Genomic DNA, 16,645 nt, shown 5'->3' on the forward strand with positions numbered 1-16,645 from the left:
TTGAACCTGTATCCTTCTCTTACCCCTTCTTGGGCTTTCCTCCTGTTTATTCCCTGTTCTTTGCTCATTAACTCCACAGTGTTTAATATGTATTTGACGAAGTTCATGGTAATTATAATGGATAATTATAATGGTTATAATATATAGCCATTTATGTTTGGCAGACATTGTATTAAGTGCTTTAGGTATAAGATCTTGCTTTGATATTAGATACAGGTAATGTATATATTTTACAGATAGTAAAACTGGGGCCTAGGTGTTCCTTGTCCAAATCACTAAATGGAAAAATTGGGATTTGATTTCAGATCTCTGGCTAATAGGGTACAGTATATCCCATGCTTATTAAATAGCTTCTTTTCTTCCCTCCCAGCTCTGTCACATCAAAAAGGAAACAGCAAACTCTGTCTTGGTGTTTTGTTTTGTTTTGTTTTGTTTTATGGCATTTAAAATCTTGCTGAACTAAAATGCAGTAAAGATGTGAAATAAAAGATAAACACCATACTACATAGATGGATAGCAAATGTGTATGTAAGATTATATGTTTTTATGTGATAGCATTTAGCTTGCATTGGTAACTTTTTATTTTAAACTCCCCAGTATTTTACCCATTAAACTTCATAGTAATCATTCAAATGTATATTTAAATTAATTTTGCTTCTTGGAACAATATGGTTTCTTAGATCTTTGTGCTTTATCTTTAAACTTATTACTGATCGAAACATATTCCTACTTTACTTCAGTGAGTTTCCGTAGCTAAAACATGCTGAAGTGTGTTGCTGTGAAATTCATCAGTGATTAATAAGTTTTGAAATAAGTGTCAAATCTTTGAATTAAGTCACTGTGCTAGCCGGGTAGCCTTTTAGAATTGTTTTGGAAAAAAAATTGTTTTGGAAAGTTCAGTTATTTGAACTTGAAATATTTTAGGACTGAGGGGCACCTGCGTAGATCAGTCACTTGAGCATCTGACTCTTGATTTCTGCTCAAAGCGTCATCTCACAGTTCTTGGGATCAAGCCCCATGTCAGGCTCTGTGCTGAGTGTAGAGCCTGCTTGAGATTCTCTCTCTCCCTCTGCCCCTCCTCTCCTTGCTCGCATGCATGCTCTATCTCTTTCTCTCTAAAATAAAAAAAGATACATTTTGAGATTGAAAAATATGAACAGTTTTTAAAATAAAAGGATGTTAGATCTAAACAGAGCCTTAGGGACTATTTGATCTATGCACCCTAGCTGCAAATGTTGGATGTATCAGTGACCAAATAGTGCTGAGAAGTGGCTATTTATCTTACTGGTTTACCTGAATGTATTACCTGAATAGATCATTTTCTTTGAGAATGAATAAACATACAAAACTTAGTAAGGGGTTTCTGAAGAACAAAATCTATAGCATAAGAAAAGGGTAACAATACCTCAAGGACTCAAAGGAGAAAGCCTATCACTAGAAATGATGTTCCTGAAGAAACCAGAATAAAAAGTGGAGCCATAATAAAAAGTAAATTTTTGGAGCTAAAAGATTCTAAATTTTTAAACAATTCAGTTTGTTTCAGAAAAATAAAGCAAAAAGTAAAAAAAGGAGAAGAAAGGAGAAGACGAGTAAAAAGAAGAGGATAAAGAAAAGCGAGAGGAAGAAAGGAGGAAGAGGGGGTAAAGAAATATATCCAAGAAGAAATGGGAGAGAATTTCAGCTGGCCTTTATTTTTCCTCACAAAATAAAATTCAGAAGGAAATGGAACAATGCCTATAAAGTTATGAAGGAGTCTATGATCCTAGAATTTTAAATCTAGCCAAGTTGTTTCTCAGGTGTGAAAGAAACAAATTAATGTGCAAAAATTCAAGAGCTAAGAACCTTTTTTATATTTTATACATAGATACATATTTTTTCAGAGAAGACTGGAGAAGTTGTGTTGTATAAAGGATGGTAATGAGTATTGGTACCATTTAAATACAAGAATATATTTTATTGTAACTATCAGATGGATATCAAATAGATACATATCCCTTATTAGATTTGAATTTATGAGGGCAGGCATAGTCTTCTTAGTTTTATATTCTGAACGCCTATCTCTGTGCCTCACACAATGAAGCAGCTCCATAAAGGGATGAAAGAACAGAAGTTTGGATGATGTGTGAACAGGAGGCAGATAGTAAGAAGGGATGAACTGGGGGGGGGGGGTGCCCTGGTGGATGAGTCGGTTGAGTGTTGGACTTTGGCTCAGGTTGTGATCTCAGGTTCTTGAGTTCAAGCCCACATCAGGCTGGCTCCCATCAGTAGGGAGCCCGTATCAGCAGGGAGCCCACTTCGGATCCTCTGTCCCCTTCTCTCTGTCCCTTTCCCACTTGTGCATGCTTTCTCTCTCTCTCTCTCTCTCTCTCTCTCTCTCTCTCTCTCTCAAAATTAAACGTTTGAAAAAAAAAAGGAATGAAGTCTTTAATGGCAATATAACTTTCAAAGGTTTGTCTCTTGGTTCTCATGTTGGAATATTGGGTGAGTCAGTGGTGAAATAATGAAATTATGGACATACTCAATGGAGATTTTCCTTATCAAACTAAATAGGTAGTGATCTATGCCTGGCTTCTACACAGAAGTACTCTCTTCTTGTAATGTAATAGCTACAGAGAGGCAAGTTTCCATCTTTCCAGGAAAACTGTGAATTCAAATAGTTAAAAACTATTGTGTGGACAGGCGATTATGAAGAATTTGCTTTGTAGCAGCTTAAAGATACTCATGGCAGTTTCTTAATTATAGAGATTTTGGGAGTTTGGGGTTGTGGGTATTAGCAATGGCACAGGTTCTATTTAATATTTTGTTAAAATGACACAACACTAGCAATAATGAAAGAAGAATAAAAAGATAAATCCTGGGGAGAAAAAAAAATTAAAATTATAGAGGAAGTCTACAAAACTAGATATGAAGTTCACCTGAAGTTTTTATACTATGTAAAGATTCATAAAAGGAAAAACAAGAAAATTATTAAATATAAGAAATAAGGAGAGAAACTTGATAATTAATTAAGAACCTCTCCCCACCTAGTCCCTCTGGGGAACTGCTTTCCTTGTTACAACAGCTGGAACACTAGGAAATGGCGATGGAGTTTTTACCCTTTTTATTTTATCACAGCACTTCTTTGATGTTGCAATACATTATTTATGTGCTTCTAGTCTGTCTTGCCTACCAAAATATAAGCTCTGTGAGGAAAAGATCTTTGCCACGGTCACAAATGTTTAGTGCCTGACACAATATGTAGGAGGTACTCAAAGTTTTTGCCAAATATACACAGTGACAAAATGTCAGAGAAAGGTTAAGAATAACACTTAAAGTAGAAGTTTGAGGGTTTGTGCCTTGCCTCAGACTCTGTGCTGACAGCTCAGAGCCTGGAGCCTGCTTCAGATTCTGTCTCCCTCTCTCTCTGCCCCTCCCCTGCTCTGTCTCTCGAAAATTAATAAATGTTAAAAAAAAATTAAGAACTTATTCCTTAAATGTTTTATATTTTTATTGATCAATCCACAAATATTATGCATTTATAATTATATACATTAATAGGTTTAAAAATTTTTATAAATGGTGTTATCAGTATGATTCTACATCTTTATTTCAGTCAACATGGTTTCAGAGGTTTAATAGATGTTGCTATAGTTCACTCATTTTTAACTACTATGTCATTTTATGAATAGATCATTATTTATTCATACACTCCCCTATTAATGATTGTTTCCAATATTTTGCTATAGCAAATAGAGAATAAAATAGCAGCACCATTTCGATAGCCATTTTTTATTATGTCTCTTGTTGAGATTTTGATTGGCATTGCATTTAATTTATAGATTAATTTGGAAATTGGGACTTTGATGACTGTTGCACAGTACATTAGCACGATACTTCTCTCCATTTATTCAGTTATTTATTTATGTACTACCTTGAATAAAATTAATATTTTACTGAATTTATTTGTAGGTATTTTATTGTCTTATTGCTATTTTAAATGGTTTTTTCCTTACTTCCTAATTGTCTGTTAATTGTGCAAAGGAATGCTGTTGAGGTTTCATGTTGATTTTGTAAGCAGCAATGTTACTAAAACTTCTTATTCTAATAGTTTATAGATTTGCTTATGCCTCTAGGTAAATAATGTCTGCTTATAAGGCTTTTTTTTTCTTTTTCAATTCACTTTTTGAGTAGAGAAAGCATAGTCTCCCTAATTAATTTTATGTGTATGTAACCTTGAGATAAAAACCTAACATGGAGAGTATGTAAAGAGAACCCCACCAAACTAGTTTGTACATATAACTATAAAAATCTGAAAGAAATATTGATAAAATGCAACTCAGCAAGTACAGTTTATTTTAACTAGAAAAACTTTGTTCAAACTATAATCCTAATAAATATAACTGAAAATTATCTCATAAATTCTGAAGAAAAAAACAAAAAAACATTTGATAAATTTCACTGCCCATTCATGATAACAACTCTTACATAATTCAGATTTTGAGGATGGTTTCTAAATGTGATAAAGAATATTCATTTTAAAACAATAACCAGTATGATACCCACATGTTAATTATTAGAAATCTACTTTTAAATTGGTAGCAAAATAAGAATACAATGGTCTGAAAATTTATATGAAGGCGGTGATTTCAAAATAGAAAATACAGTGTGGCTCTTTGATATGGCAACATTAATTTTTTTTGCAAAAATATGCTTATAAAAAAACCAATATAATTAAAAAATTATTTGCCTTGAATTTCTTTAATTAACTTGAGATATAAAAATCATAAGAAACAAGTAGTTATATGATTTTGGATGACAATATATATTATTATCAAAGCAGCAAAATAAATGTGTATGTGTGTATATGTCATAAATATATATCCTGAAATCTAACTAAAAATGTGATAAAACCATGGAATTTGTTTCAGGCATAAAAAGATAGCTATAAAGAAAAATATCTCTAACATTAAGATAAAATACATTAAGGATGTCACTTATTTGCATATTTAGTTACAGGTTTATTGCAATTCTAATTAGAATCCCAAAGGCTTAATTTTTTTTTTAACAGAATCCAAAGCCCATTTGGAAAATGCAATTCTAATAGAAACTAAGAACTTATTAAAAGCAGAACTTATTAAAGAGAAATATCATTTTATCACAACTTATTAAATGAATAGTAACTAAGAACATATGTAAAAAGAAAAATGAAAATTTATTATTATAAACTGTTAAAACATTTTATCAGGCAGCAGTAATTAAATTGGTCTAATTCTGGACTGTACATGGTCAGGGAGAAAGGATAAAAGGTCCAGAAACAGAATTCCAATATAACTAAGATATCAATGGCAAAAGGATCATTAGTAGGAAAGGGAAAGATTACTTAATAATTGGTGGAAGAATTGGCTACTATTGGGATAAAAAGTTTACATTCTCATCATATATCACATACTAAAGTGTATGTGATAAATTCTGGTACATTAAAAAGTTAAAAAAATCAAACTAAAAGAAGAATATAATATAGACAAATTTTAATTTGATATTTGCATGTGGAAAGACTCCTGGGACTTAAAGAATAAATCACAAAGGAAAATACATTGAAAACATTTGTAGGCCAAAAAACATCTTCAGCAATTGATCAATAAAATGTTGGCAGCAATGTTATAGAGAGTTACTACCCTTAATTTGTAAAGCAATCATACAAATCGATAAACTCTAAGATGCCAGTAAATAAGTGAATATAGGTCATAACCAGACAATTCACTAAGAGAAGTTCACTTAGTTAGTATTGAAAATGTTTAACTTTTTTGTAATCAAATTAATATACAATGAAATATCTCATATTACCTATTACACTAGCAAACATGTTAAGCAAATACAACCACCTAATGCTAGAGCTTTAGTGAAAAAATCAAATTCGAATCTGATTTTGATGGGAGTGGAAGTTGGAACAAACGTTTGTTGGAGAAATACTTGGGTATTACATGGTTTTTAGATATTCACAACTTTGGGTTTAGTATTTCCATGATGGAATTCTATTCAAAATGTAATTCTAAATACATAATGATTTACACTTATAAAAATAGTTAACTGTTTAAAATATTAATTGAAATTTGAAAAATAAAATTAAGTATATTGTAACGAGAATAAACAATAACTTATGAAATATCTATGGGATTGGAGATAAGCATGAAATAGTGACAAAGCTGATAATATCATGTAAAATCCTTAGCTTGAAATACTATATGAAAGGGACACATAAATGCATACAAAGCTTTTGAAGTACTTAAAATATAAGACGAATATCATAAGTTTAATAATTTCTAGGTAATCTTTTCCTTTTTTATACCATTTTGTATTTTTTAAAATATTTTTTTAAATGTTTATTTTTGAGAGAGAGAGGCAGTGTGTGAATGGGAGAGGGGCAGAGAGAGAGGAAGACATAGAATCTGAAGTAGGATCCAGGCTCTGAGCTGTCAGCACAGAGCCCAAGTGGAACTTGAACTGATGATCTGAGCCAAAGTCAGATGCTCAGCAGACTGAGCCACCCAGGAGCCCCTACTATTTTGTATTTTCTATTGTTTTCCAATATGCATATGTTACCTTTATAATCAAAATAAAATAAGCTTATTAAAACAAGGTTTTAAAACTTGTGTCAGGGGAATATGATTTAATATTGATTGAAACATAAAGTTTTTCAATAAAGAGGAATTTTAAACTCCTGATTACAGAGGTTTGAAATAATACATCCATACATTTTTGCAGAAAAGTTTGATAAAGATTATAAATAGCTGAGTCTTTCAGGATTCTTATAAATTCCTCCAGAGATTAATTCACAAATTTTTAAAAAACTCAACCAGCCTTTATACTGGTCTTCTGACTTCTTTATATGTTATTTCCCATATTTTGTTCTCAAATTTCTTGACTGTACTGTCTATTTTCTCACTTATTTCTCATTTAGTTTCCTGTCATCTCATCTTGCAGCATAATTCCACAGAAATTTCAGGAATCGTAATGATTTCTTTATTAACCATATATATATTTTTTCCATTTCCTTGCCGTTTGCTATGTCTTTGACCTTGATACAGTTGGCTACCTCCTTGCAGTCCTTTCCCACTTGGCCTTCTTCACTGTCTACCTTCTCGGTTCACTGTTTGCTTCTTGTTTACTCTTACTCTTCTTTGGAGCCTTTTTCTTATTTCAGCTCTTTGTTGTGTGATACTCCCCATATCAGTCCTTGGCTCTCTCCTCTCTTGTCCTAATACTTGGTTTTATAGTTTCAACTGTAATCTTTCTAAAAAATATTTATTTATTATGAGAGAGAGAGAGAGATTGTGAACAGGGGAGGGGCAGAAAGAGAATCCTAAGCAGGCTCTGCACTGTCAGTGCAGAGCCCAGAGTGGGGCTCCATCCCATGACCACAAGATCATGACCTGAGCTGAAATCAAGAGTCAGACACTTAATTGACTGAGCTACACAGGCACCACGCCCGCCCCCTGCCAACTGTCATCTTCATTAATTTTTAAATGTACGTTTCTAGTCCTTATCCTGATCTTTCAGCTGAACTCCTTTGCCAATTGTCTAATGAATCTCCTGTTTGATGTTTTCTCCCTCACTTAACCTCATTAAATCCAAAAATTAATTTAAGGTGTTCTCACACCTCTCCAGCTGGCAACCTGTCCATTTCCAACCAACCTTGATAACACCATTCTTCCTTCCATCCAAGCTGTAATCATTGATAACCGTATGGAACTTTCCTTCTGCTTTATTTGCTGATCCTAATAATAACTAAATGTTATGCATTACTCTTCACATAATTTGTTTGATTCACTTTCTACTTCGACTTTCTACTCTTAGTTTAGGACCTTATCACCATATCTAGATAGCTATGTCACCTTCCACGATGTCACATTGTTTTCATGTACTTCAATTATATTTTATACAACTTAGTAGGACTAAGCTTCTCCAGGTATGGATTCCATCCTGTTACTCTTCTCCTCTTAAAACCAAGGGCTCTTGGTGCTTTGACAGGAAATTCTAGATTCCCTAGGTAACTCTTGGCCTTAGAAATTCTGCCTTCATTAATTATAATCAAATTTCTCTCTCACCACACCCAGCAATATCCCTTTTCACAAGCCTTTATTCCATGTATTCGAGTACTACCCCCTCCAAGCTCTGCCACCCCTCCACGGCTTCCCCGTCAGTCCAGTCTATGTTGTTCAATGTCACTTGGAGCCACTTCTGCATTTTTATTTATACTGCCCATTTTGGCGATTAATAATATTCTGCCTCATCCTGTATTCCTGTGTTTTCTCCTACCAAACTTTATTTCATCATGAAGTTACACCAATATTAAAATAGTTTCAACTGGGGCGCCTGGGTGGCTCAGTCGGTTGAGCGTCCGACTTCGGCTCAGGTCACGATCTCGCGGTCTGTGAGTTCGAGCCCCGCGTCGGGCTCTGTGCTGATAGCTCAGAGCCTGGAGCCTGCTTCGGATTCTGTGTCTCCCTCTCTCTCTGCCCCTCCCCTGCTCATGCTCTGTCTCTCTCTGTCTCAAAAATAAATAAAAACGTTAAAAAAATTAAAAAAATAATAATAAAATAAAATAAAATAGTTTCAACTATAATTGTCTAAAATGTTTGACAATATCCACTATTGAAAAGCAGGTAGAATAACTGATGTAAAAAGAAAATATTTGGAAAGTAAGTTTTGGAGATGCAACATTGTTATGAGGCAGTATGCGTAGAAGATAAGACCTCAGTCTCTGAGCCATATTACCTGGATTTGCATGCAGCATCCACCACCTATTAGCTGGGTGACCTTGGGCAAGTTACTTAATCTCTCTGTGCTTTAATTACCTCATTTGTAAAACAGAAATAATAGCACTTGCCTCATTCAAATGTTGTAAAGATTCAATGTGTTATTACCTGTAAGAGACTTAACAAAAGTATGTGGCATATACAAAGTCCTTCCTATTATTGTGGTTTCTTAAAATATTACACCAGTCATCTCCATTTTCTATGAACCTGTTGTACAGAATTACATTTATATGTGTGTGTATATCTATATCTATATCTATATCTATATCTATATCTATATCTACATAAAGATGTATATGACTAAAGATGTTAATGGCAACATTTTTATAATGGTTAAAAAATTAGATACAACCTATATGTTTATAAATTGTAAAATAGCAAATGAATCATATTTTATTATGAAATATGAAGCCACACTAAAAGAGGGAAAGAAATCTATATATAAGTTATGAAAATATGTGTATGAGAAATAGCCTAACAGGATGCACATTATTCAATTATGCGGGGGGGGGGTGGGGGAAGAAAGTAGAATGTAAGTTTCATATGTGTATGATTTAAAGTCTTGGAGAATAAACATACAAGTACCCATGATAGGACTGGAAACACTTTCATATTACCTGATTTGTTTTTAGTGAGTATCTACCACTTATTAAAATGTTTCCATATATAAAAAGAACCAGAAGGTTAGAGTAGGAAAATGTACATGATGAGTTCAGTTCACAGACTTAGAATCCTGTGCTTTCCCTAACAATGAGAGTACACACTTTGCAGACATGGCTGTCATTTTGACCAGGACATTATCTACCCCACCAAGCAGATATCATGAACAAATTGCTGAATGCAGCCTGTGAGCAAGTAATTGAACAGTGTTGAGAGGAAAGTTAGTAATATGCATTGATGGGTAGACAGACCCGTGTTCACAGTGATCCGGTAATAGATACCTGGATGACAGCAGAAGACAGAGCTCACTTCCTCATGGTAATCAGTCAAGAATGCTCACCCAGCAGAATATTCTCAAGCAGCAGTAAAAGCCTTAAAAAATCAGCTTTGTTAGGTATAACAGTGCAAAGACCCAAGAGATGACCACAGTTACCAAGAGTAGCTCACAGGGTGAAGGTTCATTTCATATTGAAGACTTTATTGCAGGCCAAAAATGGAAGAAATAGAGACTAGTGTTGAAATAGTAAAACATAACTTCACCATTACTTTGGAGCAGCTACACCGCAGGAGGCGTGCCTACACAAATTAACTCCTCTGCAGAGAAGGCGACAAGAGTTGGTAATGCATGTCCCTGACCTTTTCATCAAGAAGTGGTCTAATCTAATGTAGTGCAGCAAGGATAATATAACAAGACAGAAGGAAATGTAATGGACAGAATAAATAACATTTGTCAGAAGAGAAACAGAGAATACATATGGTTCCACTTTCAGCAGATAGAGTGAACACAAGGAACTTAATGCAAGAACACCCATGTGACTTCTCTCCTCCTTGTCTTCTTTTTTTTTCTTTTTTGCTTATTGATCATTACACAGCACTAAATAAAACTTTGAAATCTGGAATATGTAAAAACTGGGTTACTGTACAGATTTTAAAAATAATAATTTCTTCATTTGGTAATAATTAATATATAAAACCTGCCAGTCTTCTAGATGTTACTGCATTCCCTACCTTCAGATAAGTGGAATAAAATACTGACATAAATAACTGTATTTTGGTCATCTGAATGATTTGGGTTTGAATCCTAGCTGCGGCATTTATTAGCTGTGGTCTTGGCAATCTTTACCACCTCTGAAACTTAGTTTATCTGTGGAAGTCAAGTAATCACATATATTTTATAATACTAGGAGGATAAAAGGTAACCTAACTGAACTCACTGTCTACCAAGTATTAGGTGCTTATGACCGTTAATTCCTCTATATTCTTTCATTTTAATTTGGGTGAGATGATCTATTTAATTTTTGTTGTAAAAATTCATATTTAAAGCAAAAAAAATGAGTTGTTATAAAGGCAAATATAGTAAAACCTTGGTTTACGAGCATAATTTGTTCCAGAAACATGCTTGTAATCCAAAGCACTTGAATATCAAAGTGAATTTCCCAATAAGAAATAATGGACACTCAGATGATTCATTCTACAACCCAAAAATATTCATATAAAAATGATTACAATACTGTAATACAAAATAATAAAGAGAATACAAATAAAGGTAAATAAACAAGTTAATCTGCACTTACCTTTGAAAACCTTTGTGGCTGGTGTGAGGGAGACAAGAGAGAGGAGGGTTATTGTGTAGGATGACTTTCACTATCACTGCAGAATACTGCTATCAATTGGCTCAATGGAATCTTTTCTGCATGGGGGCCATTATATACACTCACATGGATGTTGACTACAGTACAGTATTAATAAACTCTTGTCATATACTGTATCTAATTTAAGAGGCAATAAAGGCAGCAGAAGAAAGGGTCTATATCTGAAGGCAGCCTGACCCATAACAAAGCAAAGCATTCCTAAGCTTACTCTTTGGTGAAAAAGTGAAGGATTGTCTGTAGGTGCTTTGGGGTGACAAAAAATATACTAGTGCCAGTTGAGGGCACCTTCCAACATACTGAAAAATCACTGATTTCTGCCAAATACCATGACCTGAGACCAAGCATCTAAGCATGGGAGACAATCACCCGTAATCTCACAGAGAGTGAAAGAAGAACCATTGGCTCAGTTGTGATCATGTGATGTTTGGTGTCATGTACTACTCGTATTGCAAGACTTCTCTCATTTATCAAATTAAAATTTATTAGAAATATTTGCTCCTCCTGTGGAACATGTACAGAATAAATTACTCTCAATCCAAGATTTTACTATATCTGGAATATATTGATTTTATTTTAGCTTTAACTTAAGCCTTAGATTTGTTGAAGCAGTATTAAACATCTACTCTTCGGTAATACTTATTTTCTTGCAGAAACTATGAACTTCATCTGACAAGTGAAGATAATTTTTTTCTAAAGAAGGGAGAATACGTATTTTTGAGGGGATTTTAAATTTTGAAGTAAACACACATAAAACTACCAAATCAACTCTTTGCCTGAAGCTATCAGGAAAAAAAACAAAAAGCAAAGGGCCTCAGAAAGAATTCCCCCAAACTGTATTCTTCACAATTATATCATTCTAAAAACTTCGTAAGTTCAAACAATGCTGAGGAACTCCCAGGCTGTGTACAACATTAAAAATTATTTATCTTTCTAAAGAAAACATTAAATCTGACTCTGATAAAGGGCAAGCATGCATGGAGAAACACAGATAAGAGACAGTGTTCTGGAGTGTAAATACTGGCTTCTAGTAATTTCCATGGCCCAGTACATCCCTATGCCCTGTGGTTTGGTTCCAACTTGAGACTCGCCAGCATTCTTATAATTCATTCCCATTTTTGTTTAAACTATTTGGGATTAGATCTCTGTCAGAGCCAACCACTGGTTGCATTCATAATGCAGAATTTGCCATAAAACTGGATACCACTGCCCTAAAAATCCATCCATTCATCCATCCAGGATCTGAGGCTGAAGTCAAACGCCATGTTCTTCATGAGGCCCTCCCTGACCCCTCCACCAGGAAAGTCTCTCCTCCTACACAACTTCATTTATAATTCTTTTAAAGTTTTTAATATTTTTTAAAGTTATTTACATACAAAATGCTTATATTTCCAATTCAGTAAACTATAAACTTTCTAAAGACAAAGGACTTTAATAGATTCTACTCTATAACTGCTATGCCTTCCCCAGTGCATGAACTTATTAGGGGCTCAGTAATGGAATACAGAGAAAGTGCAAGAACACAGGGTCTGGAGTCAGATGCCAGAGCAATCCAGATCCTAATTCAGGGTGTGATTCTTGAGTATTTCCTTAATCTCTCCATCCTTGGTTCCTTATATGAAAAAATGGGACAGTAATAGTATTAACTTCATAGTGTTATTTCAAAGGTTGAACAGTGTAAAGCACTTAGTAGTGTGCCTAGCACATAATAAATGCTAGTGGATAACATCTCTAAAGTTCAGTCTCTCCAAAAGCATATGCATTCAGAACTCTGGGTCTAGGTAAGGCATTTTAGTAAAGTTTACTTTTTTTTTAAAATTAAACCTGACAAAATGACAAGAGTGACTCTCTAGGTTCCCCCGATTGTTGATGAGATTCTTAAGGTAATTCCTATGGTAATATTTGAGTGACACGCAAAGTTGGACATGAACTACTGACTGAATATGGAGCACACACATTCTTAAATTTGTAAACAGACTATTTCAAATTATAATGTCTCTTGTGAACACTTGCAAAACTTTATAAGGTTTGTCATAAGGTATTCTCATTCTGAATAAAACTCTAAGCCTTAAATCCTTGCTCAAATCTGTGTTGAAAAGCAAGATGGTTCAACCACACTGTGTGAGAGAGAATCAGAGAAATATAATCTGCTGCATTTTCTGTTACAATACCCCATAACTATAGAATATATTTGCTTAATAAATGTACTTTTTATAGAATAAAATTTTTAAAAATCTCAGAACAGGGGAAACAGGTAGCCCAGCAATGACATGCAATGGTCTTATAGGCAGATGCCCTTTGCTTTCCAAAGAAGAGAGAGACCAACTCTGCCCATGGTATGGCAACCAGCTCTGGTTTATTCTCCCTATCTTCAAAAACTCATTATTAGCAGTTTCAGGCAACAGTGATCCACTGTCCATGCATAATGTTTACACTCAGCAGAAATGTTCTTGAATTTTGCCCCTTAATGAGGGGAAAGAGAAGGAGCTTGTTGCTTGCAAAGTATTTAAGCCTTGGAGTTACATGGGTCAGACGAGTTCCTGCCTTGTTCTAGCTGCATCCTAACTGATTGAAACTGGCATTGAGTCATTCATTTATTTTTTCATTCAGGAATCTATCAAACATTTACTGCGCATCTATATCTTAGACACTAAAAGTGGTTTAAGTCTGTGATTCCCACCCCTCACGTTGTACATTAGAAACATCTGGGGACTTATAAAGCATAGATATGGACTTCATTCCAAGCCAGTAGAATCTTTGGGGTAGAGCTCCAGCATTTGTATTTTTTTAAAAGTTCTACAGGTGGTTTAGGTTTGCCAAGGTTGGGAACTACAGGTATAGCAGCTCCTAAGTGAGGCACACAAACCTTTGTAGGAGCTCATAGGCTCAAGGAGAAATGGAAAAGTAGACAGGCACTCACAAACTAGTGGTATTTTTATGATGACAGGCAAGATAGGGGACTTGGGGAACACAAAAGAGGACACTTCACTGAGACTAGGTGTAAACTGGCTCAAAGAGGGAAGGCTTCCTCTAGCATCTGGTTCAGAAGCTGAACCTTGAGGCCCAATTTCAGTGATTCTACTCTGTACCATTCAGCTGCCCTTCCTCCAACAGTGACTCCTCTTAGATCTCAAGCATCTAATTCAGCCTAAGGATGGAATATGATGTCTTCCTGACAGGCACTGGAGGCAGATTGTTTGACTCTTCCTTTGGAATCTCTGTTGACCTGAGTCTCTGTAACCTGTTTCATGGCCTCCCCCTCCAGCTTCACTACCCAGCAGGTGTTGTGACCTGTGTCTCAGGCAGTGGATCCTAACCCATGCCAAGTTTCCCTGCTGATGCAGCATCTTTTGAAGGACATTACTCATCTCAACATAGAGAAAAAAAGCTGTTTTAGATTGAGCAACTCATTGTCTTCCAGGACATTGCTGCCATAGGACTGCCCTGTGTTGGCACTGGAAGAAGAGGTATTGAATGAGAAGCAATGTGTTCTAAGGAGGGCTTTAGAGATGAAAGATCAGAGAGAACTCTTCCCTCACAGGAATGGCTTCTTATTTTCTGGAATCAAGATTTGCAACTAGAGCTTCCAGAGAATCAGAGAGTCAGGGGAACCCCTTAAGGATAGAGATAGTAGTGATTACAAAAGACTTATACTGCCCTAGTCAAAGTGTCTACAAGCAAATATGGGCCTAAACCTGGAGGTGATGCAGCTGTGACTTTTTTTCTTGTTTAAAAATTAATACAATTTCAAACTTGTAGTTGATTTTCTTGAAAAATAATTGAAAACATTCTACTACTCATGTTAGGCGCATGGTTAAATACAGTGTAGCCTAACTATGTGATGGGAAACTATGCATTCTTTAACACTTTTACTTTTAGAGATGTTTAAAGAACACATGAAAGTATTATATAATATAGGAAAAAATCAGACCACATTATAATATACCATATGGTGTATACAATGCCAGGACATTGATGACAATGGGGGCTGGCCAGTCCAGTGTAGGATCAAGACAAAGCCAACTCCATAAAGACATGGGCAGGGCTCCAGGTCTCAGATAAATAAGGTGAGAGGGTTAAAGCATCAGAAGTAGATCAAAGGTCTGGAAATCTGGGTATGAACCTCTGTGGCCAGGGGAGATCATAGTACCTATTTAGAATAAGTAGGAATGAACACTTAGATTTGGTAATAAAGACAGTGGAAATGCTGTATTCAGGAAGTCAGAGAAAAGTCATGCTCAGGAGTGAGCTTTCAAGAGGTTTATTTAAACAGAAAAGTCCTTTGTATCTTTACCATCTGTGTGTGAAAGAGTTTGGAGTAGCAATGTCTACAGATAAGGACTGGAATATTAGCAACAAAAGTATTTCCTGTAAATGGCTAAAAAAGAGTGCAATGCTACAAACAGGATTTTGACAGCAGTGTAACTTTGGAATGATAAACAACCTGATAAGCATCTCTTAATACATATAATAAGTATGTTCTTCCAAAGTTTCCAGTAAAGCAGTTTTCTGAATATGAAATATTTTTCTCATTAAAAATTCAAGATTCTATTCCTATATGATAAAAAATATCACTAACAGAATTCTGGGAAGATGACTGAAATAGTGGCAGTCTAATTTTGGGGTCTTCCTAAATACACAAAAGACATAAGGGAAGATACTCACTGAAATCAAATACCTAAGAAAAGTATTTACTATGAAACAGGTGCCAAGGTAGCCCTATGAACCCCTAAATATGAGGATGGATGCAGGAGGCACCACCAAGAGCCATGAGGCCTTTGAATAACTGGAGATGGGGACATCTGACAGACTTGAGAACGAGAAAACCCCAATACAGCCAGCAGGTACTTACTGGAAGGTCCTGAGGGCCAACTTGAGATAGCAACTGGAATTTGGAGGGGATTTGCCCAATCTGAGAACAAGTGAGTACATGAGGAACAGAGTAAGGACCTAAGGGTGGGAGCAACCTAGCCCCATGCACCCTCCACACTGCTTCTACCTGTCCTTTGGCCTAAGGAATGGAACTGAAGTCCAGCCTTGCCTCTGGACCCAGTGGCCAATTTGCAGGAATATAGGAGGATATGCTGAATCACCTGCTACATCCTCAATCAAGAAAATCCAGACTGGGAGATTCTACAATCTAGCAATCCATATTCTTCAAAAGATAAATTGTAAAGGCAAGAAAGAGATGGAGGAGGAACTCATAAATTAAAGGGATTTAAAAGCCATCAAATTAAAAGGAATGACAAGATGAAACTCTAATGTCTAAAGATACTCTTTAGTATAAAACTATAAAGATATGCAAGGGAATTAATTACAAAAATAAGGACAGTGGTTCCTTTGGAAGGATGATGGGTGTGTAATTGACACAGGGCATATGGAGAAGCTTCTGCAGTGTCTGGAAAGTTCTCTTTGTTGATTTCTTTTTCCAATCCTAGCCAAGAGATTTATTTATTTATTTATTTTAATTTACATCCAAGTTACTTAACATACAGTACAACGATGATTCAGGGGTTCATTCCTTAATGCCCCTTACCCATT

At 35.1% G+C, this 16,645-nt stretch overlaps 1 protein-coding gene across 4 annotated transcripts in view; it reads right to left on the reverse strand.

Moving 5' to 3' along the window:
• The window catches only part of UNC13C (unc-13 homolog C), a 617,803-nt gene that overhangs the window by 15,063 nt on the left and 586,095 nt on the right, over positions 1–16,645 (reverse strand). For 2 of the 4 annotated variants that reach the window (XM_043555384.1, XM_043555383.1), the window contains one exon: positions 11,030–11,047. The exons of the other annotated variants lie outside the window; for them this stretch is intronic. In XM_043555384.1, coding sequence (XP_043411319.1) covers positions 11,030–11,047 — 18 coding nt within the window. The remainder of the gene's footprint in view (positions 1–11,029; positions 11,048–16,645) is intronic. 4 annotated transcript variants of the gene reach the window in all.

This window comes from Prionailurus bengalensis, chromosome B3 (genome assembly GCF_016509475.1).
Source record: "Prionailurus bengalensis isolate Pbe53 chromosome B3, Fcat_Pben_1.1_paternal_pri, whole genome shotgun sequence".
Taxonomy (NCBI): Eukaryota; Metazoa; Chordata; class Mammalia; order Carnivora; family Felidae; genus Prionailurus; species Prionailurus bengalensis.